This window comes from Astyanax mexicanus, chromosome 1 (genome assembly GCF_023375975.1).
Source record: "Astyanax mexicanus isolate ESR-SI-001 chromosome 1, AstMex3_surface, whole genome shotgun sequence".
In the NCBI taxonomy this organism is placed as follows: domain Eukaryota; kingdom Metazoa; phylum Chordata; class Actinopteri; order Characiformes; family Acestrorhamphidae; genus Astyanax; species Astyanax mexicanus.
Genome location: NC_064408.1, coordinates 76815520 through 76840788, shown reverse-complemented (window position 1 = coordinate 76840788; position 25269 = coordinate 76815520). Strand labels below are relative to the sequence as shown.

At 36.9% G+C, this 25269-nt stretch overlaps 1 protein-coding gene across 2 annotated transcripts in view; it reads left to right on the top strand.

Moving 5' to 3' along the window:
• Window positions 1-7966: 7966 nt before the first annotated feature.
• Window positions 7967-25269, top strand: part of mylk4b (myosin light chain kinase family, member 4b) — a 33985-nt gene continuing 16682 nt past the window's right edge. The window contains exons 1-2 of one of the 2 annotated variants that reach the window (XM_007258180.4): window positions 7967-8203; window positions 13642-13852. In XM_007258180.4, the coding sequence (XP_007258242.2) occupies window positions 8172-8203; window positions 13642-13852 (243 nt within the window). In that variant the 5' untranslated portion in view covers window positions 7967-8171. Of the gene's footprint in view, window positions 8204-13641; window positions 13853-18304; window positions 18625-25269 lie in introns of those variants that run through there. The other variant, XM_007258181.4, reaches the window with a different exon arrangement.

Below are 25269 nucleotides of genomic sequence, written 5' to 3'. Positions count from 1 at the left end.
AATTGCTGCATATGAAACTGTTCCTCAACCTCCACTGTCTGCAGTAGCTGGTAAAAGAAAATGTTCAGAGAAACGAGTTCAGGATTAGGAAAACTATGGAGTGAATTTTGTGCCAAAAGTTTTACGCAAAAAAATAAAATCCGCAATCAAAATGTTAAGAATCAAAAGCAAAAAGTGTATGTTGCAAATTCAAAACAGAAAAAAAATATATCAAATATATATTTTTAAATATACTTGGTTACTTTATTATTCTTTGCAGTTATTTGAAAATTATTTCTGTTTGGATTTTGCCAGTCTTTGCTTTTATTTATGTGTTTTTGTGAATTTTCTGGGGATTTTTCTGTTACAGACTTTTGCTTCTGGAATCTCTTGTTTGCTTCTGCTTCAGAATTTTGCGGCAATTAGCTAACTTAATAGCTCACTGAGTATGTAACTAACTCACTAGTTCACTTGCTAGATAACTCACTAGTTTGCTGGCTAGGTAACTCACTAGTTCACTGAATAGGCAACTATCTAATTCACTAGCTCACTGAGTAAGTAAGTCGCTAACTGAGTAGCACACTTACTATGTAACTCACTAGTTCTAGATCATTGGCTATGTAAGTTAACTCACTAGTTCACTGATTAAGTAACTCACTAGCTCACTGTCTGAGGTAACTCACTAGCTCACTGAGTAAGTAACCAGCTAACTCATTAGCCCACTGAGTAGGTAACTCACTAGTTCACTGACTAGGTAACAATCTAATTCACTAGGTCACTGACTAGCTAACTCACTAGCTCACTGAATAGGTTACTCACTAGTTTACTGATTAGGTAATTAGCTAACTTAGCTCACTGAGTAGGTAACTAACTCACTAGTTCACTGGCTAGATAACTCACTAGTTTGCTGGCTAGGTAACTCACTAGTTCACTGAATAGGTAACTATATAATTTACTAGCTCACAGAGTAGGTAAGTAGCTAACTGAGTAGCACACTTACTATGTAACTCACTAGTTCACTGGCTAGGTTACTCACTAGCTCACTGAGTAGGTAACTAGCTAACTCACTAGCTCACTGACAAGGTAACTATCATACTTTGCGCATGAATATTCTCGCTAATGTGAGCTTTTAAATAGAGTGAAACAGAGAATAATATAACATTAAACATAACGTTTGTATAATATTTAATTGTAAAAGTATCTGCAGCTGTTTGCTGGAAGCTGCTGTTCACTCCGTGTTTGGAAGGACGCTTGAAGCTGGCGGGGTGTTTGAGGGCGTGGTCAGTCTCAGACGAGGGTTCAGGGAACCCGTCAGTCCAGAACCAGATGACCAATGGAGATTCAAGGGGAAGGCCTTCTTCTAAGCCCCGCCCACCCGTGAAAACTGTGCCAAAACTCAGAAGCAAAAATCTGAAGCAGAAGCAAAAGAGAGATTCCAGAAGCAAAAGTCTTCAACAGAAAAATCCCCCCAAAAATCCACAGAAAATTCACAAAAACACATAAATAAAAGCAAAGACTGGCAAAATCCAAACAGAAATAATTTTCAAATAACTGCAAAGAATAATAAAGTAACCAAGTATATTTAAAATATATATTTGATATATTTTTTTCTGTTTTGAATTTGCAGCATACACTTTGCTTTTGATTCTTAACATTTTGATTGCAAATTTAATTTTGTTGTGTAAAACTTTTGGCACAAAATTAACTCCATAGATTTCTCTAAGGCTAGGTCAGTGTCTAAATTGCACTTAACAGGGCATTACACATGTTGTAAAGGAACATTTGACACTGCAAAGACTGTTAATAGTGTAAAAATGCCTTCATTTTAAAATGTTCCAAACTGTTGTTCAACTTGCTGCCTTTCAGTGCTGTTTGTATGTATGAATATTCATACACTCCTCCACCAGACTAAAGCAGCCTTATACCAGATCACAGAGCACCTTTTTTTTGGCATTTATTCATTCTAGAGACCACAACTAGACATTTTAAAATGAATGAAATATAGATGGAATGAGACCTTTAAACATTTCAGTGAGGACCTGGATTCATGCTCCAATACAAACTCCTAACAGCAGCATTAGGGCAGGGCTGATTTAATCAAACAACCTATTGATGGACTTCAATCAAAGTAATTTTGATGTAATCAAGGTTTCAGTCAGATAGCTGCAAATATATGGGGCCTACAACCCCCCTCAGTCTTTGGTTAGTTACTGTTTTAAAGGGGACATATTATAGTTACCTCTTTTTACACAAGTTAGAACAGGTCTATGGGCTATACAAAACATGTTCAGGTCTTTTCACAAAATCACTCTCTAAAAAAGAGATCTCTCCAGCTGTATTCTTGCCAGTTTCAGTCTGTTTCAGAATAAGCCATTTAAGGGCTCTGTCACTTTTATGCAAATCAGCTGTTTTTTTTAATCCTTGAGATGTCTATTGGGGCAGAGAGTTTTTCATAATATTTCACCTTTAATGTGGATATGTGACCATCACTGACATCTCTTAACAGCAATGCTTCAACCTATATGAGTTATTTGAGTGGTGTTGGAAAAATGTATTTACAAGACTACTTACTTACTGTATGGCTGGCTTTCTGAGTTGGGGGAGTGTCAGTAAAAACACTACTATCTTACTATCTTACACCAATTGAATTCTATTTTTTGATGGTTTACTTTCATCCAATAATAATATGTCCCTTTTATTATAAAATCTATTGTTCATATTTTTTTCTTTTTGTTTAAAACAGATAAATAAAAGAAAACTAGGAAAAGCTTTTTTCTTGCGTGTTCATGTTGTTTCCGAATAAAACACTTGCACCTTCTAAGGGGGACTTGATGGCAGCAATATCCTCTGATTCCACCCACTGCCCATTCTCTAATCCTATTTCCACAACCTGGGTTGCCAGGTATAGGACACAGCAGCAAACAAACACAACATGCTGCATCTCTGGCATCCTTCTAACAAGCTCTGTGGCCAGAGACAGTATACAACACGAATAAATATTAGCAATACATTTGATATATGGAAACAGCTTAGAGGGACTACAAGACAACCAATGGTGGGGATAGGCAGGTTATTTTTAACATTTAAATGCTTACAATTATACACAGTGAGTTATGAAGGCAGCTAATATTTGTAATGCTATAACGACGGATGTAGCAATGTCGCTGTAAATGTAATTGCAAGCTGCCATTAAAAAAGTTTTTGAATTCGTGCCCATTCATGTAATTTCAGTGTCTACAAACTGGCAACCCACATAAACTATGCCTCTTGTGAGAAAGGGGTGAGGCAAACAACTCTCTCTAGTGTTTTGAATTTTGGCTATGGTAGCTCTTTTACATTTGCTTTGATTTGGTACATTATGTTTATTTTCTTTTCCACTCATTTTTGCACCATAACAATAATTAAGACAATTTTCCAATGTCTGGCTGGTCAATACCACCTTCATTCATAAGGTAATTTCATGTGTGATTCTTGGCTCCAGATACCAATTACAGACAAGAGAGAGAAAGAGAGAGAGAGAGAGAGAGAGAGAGAGAGAGAGAGAGAGAGAAAGAGAGAGAGGGTGAGGCCTATCTTCTGTGTACTTTATGGGTTTGGTTATTGCACACCTAATGCTGAACTGGAACACGACCTGCTGATCTCGTTTCATCAGTTGGACTTTGTCCAGACAGGGTGAGGCATACATTAGTGGTGACTGTAGCTCTGAGATAACATTAAGAAGGAAGAAATGGAGAGTTTGTGGACATAAAAATAGAAACCTAGTATGAGTTTCCTAAAAATGGAGGAAACAATCTTTGAAGATTTTGATTTATGTATATGTCATGCTGTGCATCTCTGCTTCTACCACACACCAAATGTGTTGGATTTAGATTTAGGGACTTTGTGATATTCATATAACCAGCTTAAGATAACTTTTAATTTGTTAAATTTTGGTCATGAAGGAAGGCACATGGTCAACAACAATCCTCAAATATTCAATTGATGATTAATAAAAAAAAGGAAAATATTTCCATCCAAGATGGACGTTTTCAGCTAAACACATGGACAAGAAAAAGTTTTTGAGAGGAACATTTTTTGTCAGACTATACTAAGACTGATTCTTTTGGTCACAATGACCAAGTATGTTGGGCGGGGGGGTATGTAATTTAGAGTAAATATTTTAACTTCTTTTTCTTCTTTCTGTTTTCAGCTAGCCTGTGCTTGCAAACAATTTGTATTAGTTTATTTTCAAAAGTAAGTAATGCTATAGCTGTTAGTGTTTAGCTTCTGTATTCACTTGTCATGTGCTGCCTCAAAAGTGTAGCTGTAGATTTAGCAACAGTATTTCAACACTGTAAACCTTCTCCCTGTTTATATAGAGAAGACACGTGATCTTAAATCACTGAGATCTGTATATATATCTTCAGGAATAGCACTCAAGCTGTAGTTTCCTACCCCCCTCCCCCTCCGGCCACATATTTTTCTCTTAGGGAAACTAACAGAAGAAAAGAGAATATTCAGGCAAATAGATATACAGTATTTACATGTCAAGTTCATGGCAAATAAAACACATACACACATTATTACTTACCAGACCTGTGTATCAGTTACTGTTGAAAGTCTGACATTAAATCAATATTCATTTAAAGGCTTTGAAGAGTTGGGGCTGTTCTACACTCACAACGCTTTTAGGTGAAAGCTGCTCCCAACAAATAACAATAATAATAATAATAATAATAATAATAATAATAATAATAATAATAATAATAATAATAATTAGTATTAGTATTATTAGTATTATTATTATTTTTATTATTTTTGTAATTATTATTCTACACAGAAATACAACTATAAGCATACAATCAAGATACATATTTAATGTAAGTACAGTACAATAAGTCATTGACATAGGTCAATATGTTTCAGTGGATTAGAGGTGGAAACTTGACTTTTGCTATCTACTTTCAATAACACTTTATTATATGGATGGCACACTTTGTCATTACATAAATATAAATATAAAACATTACATAACATTACATATGTTTTATATTTAACATAAATTTAAATTGATATCTGATAAATTAAATTAAATGTTACTTTTAGTTTTCCTATAATTCCTAAACCCAAAACTGCAACTGAACCCAGCACCTACAGATAACCTTTTACCCTTATCTTAAACCAAGCCCAGGTTCCTTCCACTGTGTATTCTCGTTACATACGTGTAAAAAACTGACTTTAAATGTATGTTTACTTATACGTATTACTTAAATACTTATTATTGTTAATAATAAATATGCACTGAAACGTGATTGTTACAGCACGACTGAAGGAGTTCCGTGGTATTCCACCGCGTTAAAATTGTGAAACACGAAACAGAATATTGTCCAATCAGGAGTTGTTCCTCTGCAGTATCTGGGTAGATCCAGTTAAACAAGCTTTTTCATTGGCTGTACGTTTACAAAAAGAGATACGCTATTCCCAATCACGTCAAAACTGACAGATAAATCAACCAATCATTTTACAGTTGTAGATGGTGGGACAAGTTAAACACCATGGCCTGCACAGTTGCCAGGTTCGCAGTTTTCTCGCCAAATTGGGGTTTGTTTGATAATCCAGTGGCGGGTGAAATTTTTTAGGGGTGGCAGGGTGTGTTTTTTTGGGCTACTTTTAAAAATTACAACGACCGCCAAGAAAATTGTGTTGCCTTGGATGTTACGTGAAAAGAACATAACGATACAAAGAACAGCATAAAAAGGAGAGAAAAAGAGAGAGAGAGAGAGAGAGAGAGAGAGAGGAAGTGAGAGATACAGAGATACAGATGAAGATGAAAAAAAAAGTTAAAAGTTCAGGAGGGGCAAGTACAGAAAAGAGTAAGTAATAGACATAAGTAATTATAAGTAAACATAAGTAATTATGTTGCAGTTAAATGTTCTTGACTGGGATTTAAAACTTATAAAATAACTAATGAAATACAAATGTTACAATATTATTAATGACTTTTAGGTTAATAGCAATACTGATAATACATTCCTTATAAACAAAATACTAAGTTGTACACTGATAGTTGTTTTGCCATTTGCTTCACACATGTGAAATATATATATTTTGGGCTAATTTAAGCTTCTGAAGGGCGGGTTATAGACTGACTATTTTTGTTGGACCTGACAACCCTGATGGCCTGTGAAAATGACTCTTTACTAATAAGACCCTGTTAAACTGCAGCAGAAAAGGTAAAATATGTGTTAAAATATGTGAGCTAATGTCTTGACGTGTATCTCTAGTTTAATCTAGAACACCCAAAAAAGTGCTCAGTCATTAACTTAGAGCTAACATATACTACAGCTGTATAAACAAGTATTAGCACATATGAAAATCACAGGTATGTTAAAGAGTTAATTCTGCTTTTGTTAGAGTAACTTCACTGCTTTCAGGAACAAAAACATAAGTGAGGCCACTATGTTGAATGATCACCATCTATGGCGTCACATCAATGTCAAAAGTTGAGGGCGCAAAAATACCAGGTGAAAACAATTAACCAGCGTGTTTTTTTTGTGTGTGTAATTTAACTTCTCGAGAGCACAAATGTGAAACTAGCGAGGAAAAAAAGGGAATCGTGAGCGCGCTGAAGAAAATATTGCTCTCGAGCTGCTTTTTTCTCCTCTCGGATGCTTTTTTCTCTGCCGCGCTGTGTGAATTACCAGCAGCAGCAGTTTGTGCTGCCGTCCTTCTTTCCCCGCCCTCCTCCGGCTCGTGGAGGTAGGCGGTCCGTCACGAACCCTGGAGACATCAGCCAATAGCGTTCTCTGAGGGACGCGACCCCGGCCTCACCCTCAAACTGCCAAAACCACCCCTTTCAAAACTCGAGCACAAAAAGCTGCTTCGTGTAAATTCACACAGCGCGCAAGGAAAAAAGCACCCGAGAGGAGAAAAATTAAGCTCCAGAGCAATATTTTCTTCAGCGCGCACACAATTGCTCACAAAAAGTTAATTTACATACGCAAAAAGTTAAAACACGCTGGTTCTTTTTTTTTCACCTGGTATTTTTGCGCCCCCGCCTTGTATTTTTGCGCCCTCGACTTTTGAAATTGATGTGACGCCATAACCATCTCACCTCAACTTCCCAACTCATCACAAAAGTACTGGATAAAGCACCATCATTTCTGTGCCACAGCTTTAAGGGGGGATAACCCTGTAGTCCATGATTGGCATTAGACTTGGTGCCAGTAGCTATCTGCTCCAGCGAGTCCTATTCTATAGACAGTACTTACAGTGTCTCACAAAAGTGAGTACACCCCTCACATTTTTGTAAATATTTATTACAACCTTTCATGGGATAACACTGACGATATGACACTTTGATATAATGTAAATTAGTCAGTGTACAGCTTGTATAACTGTTTAAATTTGCTAGGCCCTGAAAAAAACTCAACACGCAGCCATTAATGTCTAAACCTTTGGCAACAAGAATGACAACACCAACAAGTGGAAATGACCAAATTGTTCCCACAGTGTCAATATTTTGTGTGGCCCCATATTTTTCCAGCACTGCCTTTTTGCCTTTTGGCCATGAAGTTCTGAGGAAGTGTGTTAGGGGTCATTATCTTGTTAGAAAACTTTCTGTTCAGTCATATTAAACAACATAGGTGACAAGGTAACAATAAAAATATGTATTTTGAAATATGAATATGAAGAGATTAAAAGAAATAAGGGGAAATAACATACAGAACCAAAAGGTTTATATATAAACATATAAAATTAGAGGATGTCTACAGTTTGAATATATTGTAACATTGTAAAAACATATTTATATATCTGTGTACTTGTGAATAGAGTACATATTGAGTACATTATTTTAGAAGTGATTCTAGCCTGCACCAATAACTGTAAGCCCTCCTGCTGCAGGGTTTCACTGCCTTGATCTGCAAAGAACACATGGTGCCCAAATTCCACATGACCGACAATAACAGACACTCCTCCCCCTGTTTCCCATCCTCACATCACCCCATCCACACACTCCTCTGACTCTGCCTGCTCTCATTCACTTGCACTTCAGTTCACCACTCCAAACCTGCAGAGTACAAACCTCTTCTCTGATCACTTCGAGTCCACTGGCTGTGGACTGAGAGGTGGCGTGAAGAAGAGAGGGAAGAATAAAGAGAAAGAGGAGACAAATAAAGGAGACAAGAGGAAAAAACAAGGTTCTGTCAGAGATGGGAGGAAACGAGAAGAAAATTAACCAAGTGTAAGTAAAGAACTGCCTACCTTTCTATACTCAGTGTCTGTGTGTGTGTGTGTGTCCGAGACTTTTTGCTTGACAATTATCTCTCTCTCTCTTTTTCTCTCTCTCTCTTAGACACATATACACAGTCAACATACCAGGTGTTGTAATTTTGTCATGCAAATAAAATACACATGAATGTTAATTTGAGGAGGGCATTATATATGTGTGTGTGTGTATGTGTGTGTATGTGTGTGCGTGCGCACAAGTAGATTCATGTAATTTCATACTGTACCATTTTGCATTCAGCAGCTGTGCAAGTGATGATAATGAAACAAGAGAACAAGAGGTCTAGCATTGGAGACATTCTCTCTCTCTGATAGCTCTATAGCAGTGATAGCACTATTAGAATGCTTCTCTGCCAATCAAATTGCAGTCATAGTTGTAGCTACAGATATAAAACAGATATAAAAAGATACACAATATCTACAAATAAACACAAAGATGTTAAACAGGGTTCTTTGCACTGACCCCACTGAACTGAATCAAGTCTGCTGTTGGACGGGGCTGCAGTACATTTGAAGGCTGAAAAATATTTATCTAGGTTTAAGCTTTTATTTGTTCATTCATTCTTTCATTAATTTATTTGTTTATTGTGGTATTGTGTTGAAATAATTATTTTTAGAATGTTGCAAAAAACAACGCCCAATAATAATACATTAAAACAAAACAAAACAGTCATTTATTTTATCTGGTCCTAAGAGACATTCAGTTTCCACATTGGAAGCTAATGCCTACAACTCTGGAGCTCGTATGTACATTGTGATTTATGTGGTGTCAGTGTATATTATATTTACAATATATTTACAATGACTGCAAATGAAACAAATGAACAAAGAGCAAAATATGAGTTTTATGTGAGTGATATTACCCTGTAGAAATGTAAGAAGCATGCAAGCACTGTTTTCTTTTACTGACTCCCCTAACTCAAACAATAATTAGTTTGAGTTTGTGTTTCCCGGTGGTAAATTTATGTTTGTGGTTCTGTTAATGTGCACCAACATAACTAGAAGGCGGTATATGTCTTCTCCTGTTAACTGAGATAAATACATATATTTTTGGGGACATACTGTTTCTCAGTGTGTAACCCCATGCTCTTGTCTAGTTTGGAATTAACCGTATTGGAAGGGTTGGGTTGATGGCTAATTTCCCTGGTACTTGTGACCATGTGAAAATAAAGGCAATTATGATCTTTATTAATTACAATTTTTATTTTATTATCTAAGTTTCTTAACATACAGACTTTTAATATCAGCAAATCTGTGCTGGTGGGTCTCAGCTAAGATTTCGGAGCCAAGAGCTATAGATAGAGTCCGCTTTGAAGCGATCTGACCTGTCTCCACTTTTCTAACCTCTGTCCAACCATATGCTAGCAAGTTCAAACTGTCAGTCAAAATTAATGAAGATGAAATAGTGCTGTAATTCCTTGTGTGCTTTCTCTGCATACTGTAAAGATCCTGCTGAGCCCCTCACTGAGCATGAAGCTAATTATCACCGCTAATCACATATATGCTATGTCATCTGACATCCTCTCTAATGGTTTAGTGGACATGCATCAATGCTATGCTTTTAAACATTATTCAAGTCTCCAAAATAACATCAGAGTAAAAGGTTATTATATTGCTCACACTTCGGGCCCTGTTGAAGGTTGACATTTAAGCTTGGGTTGATGTAAATCCCTGTAATGTTCAGAACGAATTAGCAGATCAAACATTATTTAACCCTGGCTGTGACTTCCTCTCAGATTAAGGCTGGATCTAATCATCTCTCAGGTTACAGTAGTCTGTAAACACACCTGTAATTATTTATGACTACATGTAAAATAAGGGTCCACATGCTGCTTATAAGGAAATAAGAGATCAGAAAGAGCTCTTTAGAGACTTGTTTTTTTTTTAAACACATACACTAAAAGCACCTAGCCGTGCACTCAGACTTTACAAACATTAGTGAAAGAATAACTGGTTCCATAGAGCTCACTGAACTCCAGTGTGCTTCTGTAATAGGATGCACTTCTGCAAGTCAGTTTGTGAAATGTCTTCCATCCTAGATATTCCACCACCAGCTGTGAGTGGTATTACTAAAAAAAAAGTGGAAGTATTTAGAGGCCACAGGAACTCACCCACCAAGTGTACAATCACATAAAGTTACAGAGCGGTTCTCTGAATAATTCTCAGACGCTCTGCTGATCAATGAATTGGTCCACACATGATGTAAGAGCTGCATATTAATGCCTATGGGTTTACAATGGGATATAATATAAGCTCATTTAGCTGTAATGAGTAGGTGTCCCAATACTTTTGTTCATATGGATAATCTGTAAACAATGGTAATTAGACATGCTCTAGTGGTTGAATCATGTGTTTTACTTAATTACGTTTACTTTAGATTTTAGGTTTTGTCATTCTGTTTAAAATGTTATTTACTTTTTGGTTTGTTTAATTTCTAATATTAATCTTAAGTCTTAAGTGCTTATTTTTTGTTAGTAGTACTGATTGTTTTTATAATTTTAGTTAATAGACTAACGTCTTAGACCTTTTGCAAATTTTTGTTTTGTTGTGTAAAACCTTTTCTTATCTCATTAATCAAATCTTAATGTGATCATCTTATTTTAATTATGCATTTTATTTATTCTTAATGTTTTTAACTTTGTTTCTTTCTTCTGTTATTTTTATTTTATTTTTAATCCTTGACTCTTAACCCTTGACTTTTAATATTCTTGGCTACATTAAAATGAATGTCACCCTCAATGTATCTCTGTATAAAAATAAAGCTTAATTAATAGTGTAGTTATTAACACAGTTGCCAGCACAAATTACCAGCATAAAGAATGTACTTTGCACAACAAGATTCTCCCATAAACATCATACCCTTCCCCATTTCCAAGTGTTTGAAACCTCCGGGGAGAGAGAGAGAGAAGAGAGAGACTTGGAGAGAGAAATAGCTTACATAAGGGAGAATGTGCTGAAAGGGAAACAGTTTATCTTTCATTACCATGGGATAAGCACCTCAAAGCCTTTTAATTAAAACCCTGGAACATGGCTCCAAGAAAGATGAAATGATGATCATTAATACAGCACATACACTCCCCCACACACACACTGCCCTGCAGTGACCTTTGCATACCCAGAAGGTTAAAGTGTATATAAATATGTATTGTTGTCATGCTAAATTGTCGTTCTATTTTTGAGTCTTTATTTTTTCTTTTTATATTTTGTCATAATCTAAATGTCATTTATTTTTCACTGTATTAAAATTTCAATATAAATGGAATAATAGAAATCCTTAAGAATGCCTACTAATAAAATCGTTTTAAAACTGACTTCCACTGAAAGTTTTGATGTTTCTTTTTTTTTGTAGATTTAAAGGTTCCTGTGTGACAGGTGTGCTAAATGTTGTATATTTACATAGTATGTGTGCGATATTGAAAATAAATAAGGGGGTGCTAAATCCAGTGATGGATGATTGACTGGGACAGTGGGCCCACTGCCCAAGGGCCTCTTATCACCAGGGGCTCTTGGGCTTCAGACATCAACTGTGAGGTCGTTTAAAGACTGGGAGCGGTCCACTGCAGATGCAAAACCTAGATGAATTTTAATGGAGGGCGCTGAGTCTTAAGAACAGCTGCTTTGAGAAGGGAACAGAAGACCATCACTTAACTATTTCATGTCCCCTGTAGGCCAGAGGCACCAGACCTGATTGAGGATTACGTGGAGCTAAAAATAGAGTGGCACTCAGTGAATGCTTTGTTGATGGAGCACCAAAGAGTCTATTCCATTCTTTCCTGTGTACTTTTACTTTGGGATGCTACATTGTTACGTGTGCAGTATCAAAAGGGATCACATTCATGCCTAATTGACCCGGCACTATGACGCATATTAAGCTTTTGAAAGGGGACTGGATGTCTGTACGGTCTGGAATGCTGTTTGTGTTCTGAAAACATGTTCCTGATGTTCAGACTGTGGACATGTTCTAGTGTTCTAATGAACAGCTATTTGTTCTGAAATAAATTCTCAAACAATTTTTTATGTTGGGTTATTAAACTTTTTTGTAAAGGAGGAGGCTTATTTTTTATTGCATAAATGTCTTACTATATTAATACTACATTATTACTACATTCCTTTTCTTTTACACCCGACTATGGAGGGCTGACCTATGTACACATCTGTGTCCAAGAAAGAACAGAAAGGAAAACAGACTCAGGACTGTGTAATTATGTAGATTTTCCATATACAACAGTAATTATTTTTAACATAGTGGAACCTTTACCCAGACACCGGTGTGCTCTGTAAACATGGCTCTTACACAAAGAAATCTGACACTGCAGAAAATAGAACAGGCTCCGATAAAAAATGTACCACAGTCAATTTTGCATTCAGCTTAATAGATTTTACTTAATTGCATTTTTTTTAAAACTTTAAATGTATTTTTTAAAAAGATCTTTAGAGTGGCACAACAGCCTAACTGCTTGAGCACAAAGGTTGAACTCACCCTTATGAGTTCAAATCCCAGCAAGCCCTCAGTGCTTTGTAGTCAAAATCCACACAGTCTGAACATCATGTGACAGAGGAAGTTCTAACTTAGAGATGAAACAGTAAACAAGCTCACTGTTGGCCAAACTGAGATGCAGAACTAAAACACTGTTTGTAATTTAAGGTACAGTATTTTTCGCAATTCGCACTATAGACGCACCGGGTTATAAGGGGCGCTATCAATAAACATCTATTTTCTGGTCTATTTTCATACATAAGGCACTCCGGATTTTTCGACACTAGTAAGGAACAGGATGTCGCTAAGTTTTCCTTCTAATTCAGCAGGAAACCTAAGCTAACTAAACAAAACTGTAATTCTTAAAAAAAAAAACATTTCAGATGAGTCTGAGTCAGACAAGTCAAACGAGTGCTGGATGTTAATCTACACAGATTTCTCCTGAAAACTGTTTATTTGGGTGAGCAAAGTGCTTCCGTTTATTTACAGTAAGCTTCCAGATTTCCACTAAAGCTGAAGCATTAGCATTAGCAGCTAACCGCTAGTGGGTAAAGCTAAGGTTGCTCCAGCAGTGCTAGCCGGGGTTACCAGCAGGCTACAGGCTGATAAAACTCACTTCTGGACGGTCAAAGAGCTAGCGCTTAGTGCGGTTAGCGGCTGATGCTAATACTGCTGGAAAACTTCAATGAAACTCCTGTATAACGCTGCAGTTCAGTGAAGAAGCTTTTCTGCTCCTTACTACCTGACTGGTAAAATTCATACATAAGACGCACTGTCGATTTTTGAAAAAATTAAAGAATTTAAAGTGCTTAATTTATTTTATTTCATCTTCACCTAATTAGGTAGGTCCTGTTCAGTTGATAATGATTTCTTATGATTCTCTCTCTCTCTCTCTCTCTCTTTCTCTCTCTCTGCAGTGTGGACAGGAGTGCTGGAGAAAGGGAGACTGAGTGTGGTTGTTTAAAAGCAGAAAACACTGAATCACTGACCGCCGCATGTCTGAGTGGTCGATCAGCAGATGAAGATGGGTTTACAGGTACGGGGTCGAGTGCAAACCGCCTGGCTTTCTTCAGACACCTGGAGCGTGTGGAAACTCTGCGCTGCTACTGGGAGCTCAAACATGTTGAGGTATCTTTCTGACACACATATGTTCTGGGTGCACAGTACTAAACACATCACTGACATTAAATGAACCCAAAAGTATATATATATTTAATGGGAGGAATGGTGAAGTGTGCATGTTGGTGCACAGTTTTGAATGTGCTGTAAAAAGCACCCCACTAGAGGGAGCTGTTTTGCTGTTATGGTTTGTGGGTGTAGTTCTATTTGCATTCTACCTTCTTAGCATCAATAAAGGGAATAAAACCTGGTTCTGGACTTTCAAGATAGGGAGGGCTGTCTATCCATAATATAAAATGTCCATGTTTGTTAATACCTCCTACACTGTTATTATACTTGCACAGGTATAACTACACAATTTGCACATCATTGTGTTCCACAATCACTTTTTTACATTATGCACTACACACCTAAGCATGTTATACATCTCATATTTCATATTTCTTATACACACATACATGCACACACACTAAAAAATAACCCCAGGTTGCTGCAAAACTTGGCATGCAGTTATGTCTCAAACAAATATGTAAATGATTACAGGTGTGGTCTGATTAGACCCTGTGTCTTGCCATAAATGAATGTAAGAGTGCTTTCCCTGCTGCTCTATGAAAGGCTCCCAGAGGCTACTTTTGGGTAGCGCAACTCTTGGTGAGAAATGGATGACTCCTAAACATGCATCAAAGAAGCACATTAACTTTAAGAGGGGGCGCATCATTGAACTGAGAGAAGTGGTAATTTCAACTACATCTAGGCCATCCGTCAGCCAGCCATCTCTGCATTCGTTTGCAGTGGAGTCATGAACGATAATCCTAGACTGTTACAAACTGCAACCATATCATCTTTAGCAGTGAATCCAGATTATGTGTGGGACGCCAGCTTTAGCAATATATGACTGTGCAGAATCTACAGACAGGGCCGTTTCAAGGCATTTTAGGGCCTAAAGCAAAATATATTGTATTCTCTTTTGTTCTTCTTCCTTACTCTCCTTTCTTTTCTGACTTTCTGGTGGATAACTTTGCTTCATGATTGCTGAAGTTTCATGTTTTGCCAGCTGCAGTTATCACAAACCTGGCTGGCTACTGGCAGCAACTTGTGGGAGAGGCCTGCTTGGGGGCATTCCAAGAAGTGTCATTGTATTCAATGTATAACCAGTTGGTTATAACCAATCTGGGGGCCCTATGTCTAAGTTTGTGACAACTTATTAAGTGGTGGGATTTAAAAACATAACCATATGAGTGACTTTTACAAAGGTCAAATTATAATGTTTATAACACTAGGTCAGACTCAAGTATCTCAGGTATAATTTACTGGACTGTGAAGCTCCATCCATTCAATTAAAATTACTGTTTTGCATACATTACATTCACACAAGGTTTACATTACATTCATATGAGGTTTCATTTAATTAATTTGGTTGGTGAATAATTTTTTGTTAAGGAGTGTTAAATGTGTGTAAATAATGTCATTTTGTCAGCTGTCATCTACTTGTCACTGTATTGTGTTCAGACATAACCTGGACTTTTACTGGGTGTGGCTATAATGTCTTGTCAGTTTTACTCCTTATTGTCTGTTGAGTCACAGCACGGATGTACACGTCAATGTGCGTATTCTGATATTCTGAATTCTGTACACACACATGTAGGACTCTTCATATTAGCAGAATATCACTTCTAGCCAGACTTCGTCTGTGATTGGCCAAGCTTGAATAGCTGGAGTGTGTGGCATGCCCAGCAGATTATGAGCATGTATGCCCAGTATAAGTGTCCAAATACCCCTTCTAATTAGTGAATTCAGCTATTTTAAAGGGCACTCATGCTTACATCGGTGTTTACTTACGCACCATCAACCTGCACACATTGATGAGCCAGAAAATTAAAACCACTGATATATAGTGAATAACAGTGACCACCTGTTAAGTGGTAGAATTTAAAAACACAGCCATCTGAGTGACTTTTGAAAAGGTTTAGAAGACTGGGTCAGATCTCCAAAGACGAGGTGTGGGCTTCTGAAAACCTACCAAATGTCCTCTGAGAAAAGACAACAGTGACAAGGTCACAAGTATCTAAGGGTGAAAATGTGTAATTTACTGCATCCGTGAAGCTCCATCCATGACTCTGGGGTAAGCTGGAGTGGCAATGGTGATCCATAAATGAGTAGAGCAAATCTAAATCTTAAATGAAGGAACGCAGTCAATAACTCACAGAAATGTTTCAATATCAAGCGTAAAACTTCTCAAGATCTCTTAAAAGCATTTACTGCAGAAATTTTCTTTATTATTAAAATGTTCATTGAAACAGTTGGGCATTAAATATATGTAGAATGAATTCAAAAAACAAATTTAAATGAAAAAAAAAAACACTAGAAAGAAATTAATAGCGAATGTGATATACAAGATAATATTGCACTATTTTCTTGTGTCTCTTGTCTCCTGTATGTCTATATCTGTGACCTTGTTGTATTGTACATTTTGTATCTCTCATTGTTTTATTATTTATATATATTTTTGCTGTACTTTAGTACTATCATTTTTTTGTAACTTTGGGAAGGAGAATAATGCAATTTTAATCCTCTGTGTGTACTGTACATATGCAGTATTGACAATTTAACTACTTGACTTGACAATTTATTGCACTGTTATATCCCTATCTATTTATTTATTATTTATTCATAGGTCATTTTGTCTCATATAAAATTACATATACAATTACCCACCAAACTATTTCAGACTTTATTACGGCAGAAACTGTACAACTATTATAGCAGAGTAAAAATGTTACATGCCTGTTTAAATGTTAAAAGCTTTTATTCTCTGATTTTAGTAATAAACAAACATACAAACAAACAAGCAAACAGGGCCCATGTCCAAAAATCGGAACAATTCTTTAACCCTTGTGTGGTGTTCGGGTCATTTTTAATCAAATGATACTAAAAAAATATTTTTTCTAGCTCAAATTCATTGGCATTGGCTCATTTTTTTGTGAAAAACATATATCAAAACACATTTTTGATAAACACACACTGTACACCCCCCCCCCACACACACACATTTATATTACATAGAGTATGTTTGGCCAAGGGCTAATAAACATTGATTTATTTGTAAATTTGAAACTAAACAAATTTTCTACTCATATCTTAAGTAAAATTCACTTTCTTTTACATTTTATTAAAAAACTAATAAAAAAAAGAGTAGCACTTTTTGAAAGAAATGTAACATAAGAAAGGTAAAGGGCAAATATTAACCATGTAAGCTGTTCATATTTCTTGCAATTTAGGTGAAGCAAGCATGTGTAAAGCATTTTAATGTAAAATTGCTTAATTTTGCTGAATTAAATACAAGTAACAAAGTAAACAAGTAACAAAAATATGAACACCACACAAGGGTTATGCTACATTATGGGAGAATAGGGGTTGTTTTGCCATTTTGCGCCCCCTAATCATGCGGAAAGTATTTGAAATTTACACCACGGCAGTAAATATAATTCTCACTTTGTGCTCTCTCATGGACTAATGCAAAGTTTACTGATAACAGACAGGGTTCCATCAGTTAATCAATGGCAACAATCTGTAACAAGTATTATTACTTTTGAAGCATTTTCCTCTGCTCTAAAAGACAAACCTTATTTATTCTTTAAAATATGGGACCCAAACTTGGACTATTTAGGTAATAAGAAAGCCTGTAATTTGATCTCTGGACTTAAGAATCTAGCTTTAAAGTAGGCTGGGATGGCTGGAAAGACTGTGAGATCTTGGTTTTGTGATCATTTGAATCCTTTGGGGTTTATGGTGAAAGGCTTTTAAGGGCCCTTTTTCAATCGCCTTTTTCAAATACTGTGTTGAAATGCACACAACGCTCCAGTCTCCTTTTTCTCTCTCTTTTTCCTTAATTTTTGTTAGTTAATAAGGTAAAAAAAAGAAAAGAAAAGAAAAGTATTTTCTGTTGATTGTATTATTGCTATGGCTACATCTTGCAATACATGTTTTATAATAAATAATAATATAAAAATAATATAGATTAAATAAAATAAAAAATATAAATACAATTCTAACTGAGCTTTTATCTCTCTCTGATATGGACATGGTCTTGATATTCTTAACGTGAATACTGGTAGAATTTTCAGATTTTTATAATCAACAAGAATTTAAATTTTTGATCACCTTGGTGGCTATGTGTGCATGCATCTGTGTGTGTGTGTGTGTGTGTGTGTGTTTTTGTGCACGTGTGTATGCACACATGTCAGAAGTAAGGAGAATGATTGAGCATATTAAGTGCTGTGTCTAATGTTAAAGGATACACTGGCTTGTGTTGACCGGAGCCAAATTTCCACCTGTCCCTCTCTCGTCTGAGTGACAGGTCCTGTGCTCCTTATGGGGAGGAGGGGGTGGGCCGGGGCTGGCAGGAGGGGGTGGGGGGTGCTCTCTCCAGCTTGTCTTTCGTAATCAGTGGCTTAGTCACACTGCTGATGTCAACAACCGTACCGCTGTTAAGGGCGAGTGAAGAAAAAAAGAGTGAGTGAGAGAGACCGAGTGAAACGAGAGAGAGAGAGAGGGAATTAAAGGTCCCATTAAAGAAGAAGTTTGAGGGCGGAGGCAGGCTTGGACAGGCCGCTGTGTTTGAGGCTGTGGTTGGCATGGAGAACTTCTTGCGGGATAAGGACGTTTGGATTGTGGGTAGTGTGTGCTTAGTGGCATCCTTCTTATGGAGGCAATTTTGGAGTTTATTCACCCACAAAAGGAAAAGGGATAAAACTACAGGAAGCACAACAGTTGACACTGAGGTAACACATACATACACACTCATGCACACACAGTGTTTATTAACCCCTTCAATGTCCACTAGTTTAGATTTCCTTTACTCATTACTATATCTTGTAGCTCAGTGACTTATACTTTAGCTGTTGTTTACACTGAAGTATAAGGCTCCTAAAGGTTTTAAGTTCTATAACCTAACTATACAGCTCAAAAAATTAAACTTTGTCATAATTAGTTATGGTCATGCTGTGGAAATCACTGATTTACAATGCAGCTATTGTTTTTTAATAAAAGTAAATGTTAACGGATAGGTGTGTGTTGAGACATGCCATTAGTTCAAGCTTACTGCTATCCTGTAGCCCTGGCACTGCGTTAGAGGGATCAAACTTCAAGCACTTCTTGCAGCAATTTGGGTCCATCATATTTAAGTGTGCGTGTGATGTTACAGCTCGCCTGCTTTGCTTTCTCAACGATATGGGTCAGATGTTCAGCTACGTTAACACGTGTTCAGGGTCAGTAGGTTTATCCGGAAGGCCTTGCTGTTCTACAGTGATTCAATTTCACAAGTGTCTGCATTTCCCATTAGAACATTTTAAAACAAGTTTTTAAAACACATCTCACCAAATTTCTCTGTGAATTATTCTGTTTTTCTTGAACTATTGCATTAGCTCATTTGGCAAAAGATCAAGTAAAATCTTGTATCGAGTTTGATCAAGTAAAACTTCATCAATGTTTTAAGACAAACCACTAATGCTATAAAACATTTTGTACATTATGACATGGAGCTAGACTGTGTTTCTTACACTTGTGTGAAGAAAGATAATTAGAGAAAACAGGGGTTTTGAAAGGCCATCAGCAGCCAGAGTCTGAGGTCCTGTCCACACGAAGCCGGGTATTTTTCAAAAGACTTTTTTTTTGGCCTTTCGTCCACACGAAAACGCCGTTTTCGGTCACTGGAAACGGAGCTTTTTGAAAACGACTTCCAAGGTGGCGATTGTCCGCTTCCAGCGAATCCGTGTGGACGGGGAAAACGGAGCTTTCTGAAAACGCACATTAAGCCTTTTTTTGTGTAGTGTTTTAGACTGTTCTTCAGTTAGCAGGGTTAGCTCTGTGGTGTTGGAGTAACACTGTAATGCTAGTTTTCCTGCTGCATCACTCAGCTCTCCTCAGCGAGGGCAGATAGTTAGTTGATAAGCTAACTGTTAATTGATTAATGTTAGTTTGATCAGGTGTGTTGTAATCAGTATAAACAAGTGGCTCACATTATAATTTTTTTTTATTATCGTTTGTTATAGTTCAAAAACCTCACAGGCCGGATGTTTCATGCTTGCGGGGCACATCTGGCCCACGGGCAGCCTATTGCCGACCTATGATCTAGAGAATCCCTGTTCATTTCAGCGTTTTTGACTGGTATGGCGCTTCCATGTGGACAGGGATATTTCTGAAAATGCTGCTTGTGTGAATTTAAAAAGCTAGTGATCATGGGAGTTTATATGAATGAGGATTAGATAATTGGCATTTCAAATTGGTGAGAAAATGGGAACAATTTAGAAAGCATGTATTAATTTAATGCTTTTTATGAATCTTTATGATGTTTTTGGCCCTTTTTTATTAGAAAAACTCCTAAGAAGAGGCCCCCTTTAAAGGATCATGAAAAATAATTTAGTTATTAGTGGATTGGTTAGGCTCTTAAAGGCCCTTAAAGGTTTAACATAAACACATCTGCAGGCACGTAACAGTATTAGACATTAATCTGACGTAAAACTCCTGTCATCTTACATCCTGACCAACATTCAACCAGAAATTAACGTCTATTGATGTTGGTGGCCAGCTGGGAAAGTTTCTTAAAGACAATAACCACATTTTATTTGAAGTTTGTGCCAGACATAAATTTTGAGCATTTTATTAACATTTTAGCCTGGCACAGAGATGCTTTTGTGTTATTTAGACAACCATTCATATTCACAGTGATAAATCTAGAACTTCCAGAATTATGTTTAATTTTTATGAAATTGGTCTTACTCACTGAAAATAAAAAAATGATTAGAGGGCAGAGAGGTATAAAAAGTATGTAGAAATACTTCACTACTGTGCTTAAGTACTAAAATGCTGTATCTGTACTTACTGGAGTAATTTTTTTTACACTTTTACTTCACTACATATTTTAATATTCAAAGTTGATACTTTTACTCTGATACATTGTTCATATGCTACATGAATACTCTTTACATTTGTGAAAAATATTACAAATAATTCCAAACCCACATTATCACTAAATAATGCTCTGCACTGTCACCAGGTTTGATGACACTCCTCATTATTGAGTGAATCAGGTGATTAAGCTGATCTTATAAGCTGCTCCCGCTCTGCATTTCACTACATTTCCACTGCTTTCTGTAAAAACTACATAACACTGTACTGTACTTTTTACTTTCAGTACTTCATTAGTACATTATACATTAAACTACTTGCAAAACTTAAGTACAAAAATGTTGAATATTTTAGTACTGCCACATAAGTGTGGAACTTGGAGTAAACTTTCTACTAAACCTTCTACTCAAGTCACTTTTTGGATAGAGCACTTGTACTTTTACTCAAGTCTCAGTCTCTAGTACTTTATACATGTCTGTTAATGGATCCATTCCTAATTGTGCTATTAGTTAATCTGACATGTTAAACCTTTAGTTCCGTTCAGACAATTTCCTTTTAACCAATCAAATATCTTTTACCTCTTTTATTTCCAATCAATGAAACATTTAATTATAGAAAAATAAACTGAATAGGACATTCATGCACTTTTGTGTAATTCTCGGGAATCAAGGCCCTGGGGGTTTCCTCATGTAAAATGTTCATGTTCATCTGTACACTGATAATGATTAGAGATTCACAATATTACTAGCCTGTGTGTTTAAGTCTCACCATTTACTGGTTACTGTGGTATGATTTAGTAATTATCTCCTGTAAGTATAATGCATACTGCTGTGGCTTGTCTGCAGTGTGTGATAATGTGAAAATGCTATCTTATTATAAACATGCTTGTCTCCCTGTCTCTGACAGTATTCTATTCTGAATAAGTGTAAACGTGTTAGTTAAGTGTCAGGTGTCACATTGGATAGTGTGTGTCTGCATATGAAAGATAGTCTCTAACTGATGAGCAGGAGCAGCTGACCTGGCCATTCTGTGCTAAAGTAATTTGAATACAGCCAAATTGGTCTGGTGAGGTTCCAACCTCTGCATTCTGCTGATATCTGGAAACCACACTGAACACAGAAACAATGTTTAAACAGAGCAGCACTGTTATGTATGTAGGTAGGTTGGGTGCATTGTGTGGTTTGAGACGTAAAAATGTGCTGCTTCCCAATTACCCTGGAGATCTGAGATTATCGAAGATAACAAAGACATCACATCCAAGTTATAGGGAGTTATAAAAATATATTAGTTATCAAATGGCATTGCAGTTAAACATACCGTGTTGTTTGCATTATAAGTACTCTTGCACTTAAAATCCTTTTCTTATAATACGGTGTGCCTTATGTATGAATTTCAGAGGTGAGTAGTATACAGTATTTTATACAGTTATTTTTACCATGAAAAAATATCCACAGAAAAAGATGAAAACATGCAAAACTATAGAGATAACAGAACTCTGGTATAAACACAGTTGCAATAAAATGCCCGGTTGGTGATTTCGACACTGTATACTACGATCATAGGCATAAGGCAATACACTGTGCTGGTAAAGAGCTGCTTAACCAGCTATATTTATGTACAGTGTAGGAAATAATAGTCAGGAAGTGGACTAGCTAGTCTCCAGACTTTAACCCCATAGAAAACTTAAGCTGGGAGCTGAAGCTTAATCCTGAAGTTGCCAAGCAAAAGCCTCAAAATATTATTAATTTAGAGATGATCTGCAAAGAAGAGTAGATTAAATTTCCTCCTGACTTGTGCACAAACCTCATCATCAACTACAAAAAAAAAATGCCTGACTGCTGTGCTTGCCACCAAGTATTAAGTCTTGTTTGCCAAAAGGATCAAATACTTGTTTCACTCTGCAAAACTCAAATAAATTTATATAAATAATACAATGTGATTTTCTGGATTTTATTTTTGATATTCTATTTCTCACAGGTAAAACAAATCTACCATTACAAATATAGACTGTTTATGTCTTTGGTAGTGGGCAAACATAGAAAATCAGCAAGGGATCAAATAATTATTCCCTTCACTGTTTAGCCCTATCCGGACGGTATTAGTTTCTCAGGGGGTCCTGGGGTAATTTTCTCTTTTGTGGGGGGTCCTCTGTGATTTTTTTCTGTGACCATCTACGTGTTTTTCTCATACGTTTTTTCACCTGACATTTAATAAAATAGCTATTTGTCCACTGCCACGCACCGTAATTACACTTTGGGTACGCGTTGCCATGGAGATCTGCATAAATACAACAACAAGTGGAAATGGAGGAGTTACTGAACGCGATGTCACGTGACCGAGAAAGCCAAAAAACTCGGTTCATCCTGTTTTGCAAAAGTTTTATCACTGAGTAGAAGTGTGAAACTAACCTTGTCCGGATAGGGCTTTTGTTTGTATTGAGCAAACCCTTCTGAAACCAGTTAGTCTTGAACCTCCCCTTTCAAAAAGACCTGTTGAACAGCAGTTGTAGTCTGTGGGCGTTAAATCTGTGGTCTGACATACAGACTGGTCGAATTTGGAATATCAGGAATTGAATTGAATCATATCAGTTGAAAAAATGACCTTAAGACTGGCAGGGTTGTAGCAGCTGAAGGGCAGCTGTAGTGCTGTGGGTGATCACACATGTGCCAGGTTCCTGCTTTCATCAACAGAAGCGTGTTGGCCAGAGTTTCCCAGGGACTCCCCCACGTCAGCTCATACGTACACAGCTTAAAGCACACAGCCACCCAACCACACACCGTCTCTTTCAGCTGGGCAGGAGGAGCCACTGTCAGACTCAGACAGCTTACATAAGACAAATTGAGAGGGAGAGATAGAGAGAGAGAGAGAGAGAGAGAGAGAGAGAGATAGAGAGAGAAAGGGGAAAGAAGGGTGAGGGCTGAGGAGAGATAAAGTTACCCCCTGCAACCCCTGCACTAAAATAGCCTCAAGCACTGGAACCATCTGTACACAGATGCATGGACATTGACCCACAGTAACACAAACAATCGCACACTCAAAGCCCCTTCTTCAGACACACCAGCATGTGCACACGTAAACTCCTCCCACTTTACAGAGCTTGTAAAAATCAGGCAGGTTTTGGACTAAAGTGTAAATGAATTAATCATATTTACAGTGGCCTCTTCTGTTACACTGACTACATTCCTGCCTCCAGCTTTGGTTACTAACAGGCTCAAAACTGTTTTATAGATCCTGATTACACGCATGCATGCGCATATGAACATGTGCATCCTTTGCCTCATTATATGCTGTTATACACATGAATCTGTGTGATACGCATGCATAAAGCGAGTGTTTCAATGAATGAGTGACAGTTACTCGCTACAAGTAGTTAAACAGCTATTCAGCACCACTCTGACTTTATAGGCTGTCATCACTCAGTGGTGGGTCTCTGTTAATGTGTGTGTGTGTGTGTGTGTGTGCACATAGACAGTAGACAGGGCACTGCAAACAAAGTAACGCTTTAAGGTTTAATTGAAAGCTAAACATAGTATTATTTTTGTATTTAGTCACAGGTTGGTCCGTTGTTTGTTGCTAACTTTAATTATGTTTGCATTCCAGTATTCCTTCATTCCTGCAGTTAGAGATTCCTATCTGTTACTGGCCTCTAGTGGTCAGACTGTAAGGATCAGCATGGTGGTCATTAAAGCACAATATTAAAATAGTAAATAGTGTTAGACACATACAGTACCAGTCAAAAGTTTGGACACTGTCAGTGATTTTTCATTATTTTAACATTTTCTGCACTGTAGACTAATAATAAAGTCATCCAAACTCTGAAAAACATATGAAATAATTTAGTATACAAACCAGAATATGATTTAGGTTAGCTTTGCACATCCTGTCATTTTCTCAGTCAGCTTTATGAGGTAGAGTCATCTGGAATGGACGTTCAGTTAACAGTTGTGGTGAACTTACCAATGAGTTAATTACTTGAATTTCCTAATGTGTTTGAGAGCATCAGTTGTAAAGTTGTGAAGAGGCAGAGTTGAAATACAGTGAATAGCCCTTTTTGAATAATGTTCTAATCCATATAATGGCAAGAACTACTCAACTAAGTAAAGAAAAAAAATTATTTAAGAATGACGGTCAGTCAAGTTTTAAAAACTTTGAAAGTATCCTCAAGTTCAGTCGCAAAGACCATCAAAAATTTAATGATGAAACTAGCTCTCATCAGGACCACCCTAGGAAAGGAAGACCAAGAGTTACCTGTGTTGCACAGAAAAAGTTCATCAGAGGTACCAGCCTCAGAATCCTTCGTTTATAATCTGGATGACTTGAGTATTAATTATTGGAAGAAACAATAAACAGTATATTCAGGGAATGAAGGATGGATGTCTGAAAACTGCTATTAGCCCCAGAACAGCAGAGCAGCAGTAAAGCTTCACTGCCACTTCACTTCACTTCACTTGACTGCTTACGATCTCACCACAGCACTTACTGACCCTCCTGATTCCAGAAAACGTACAAACAGTCTCCAT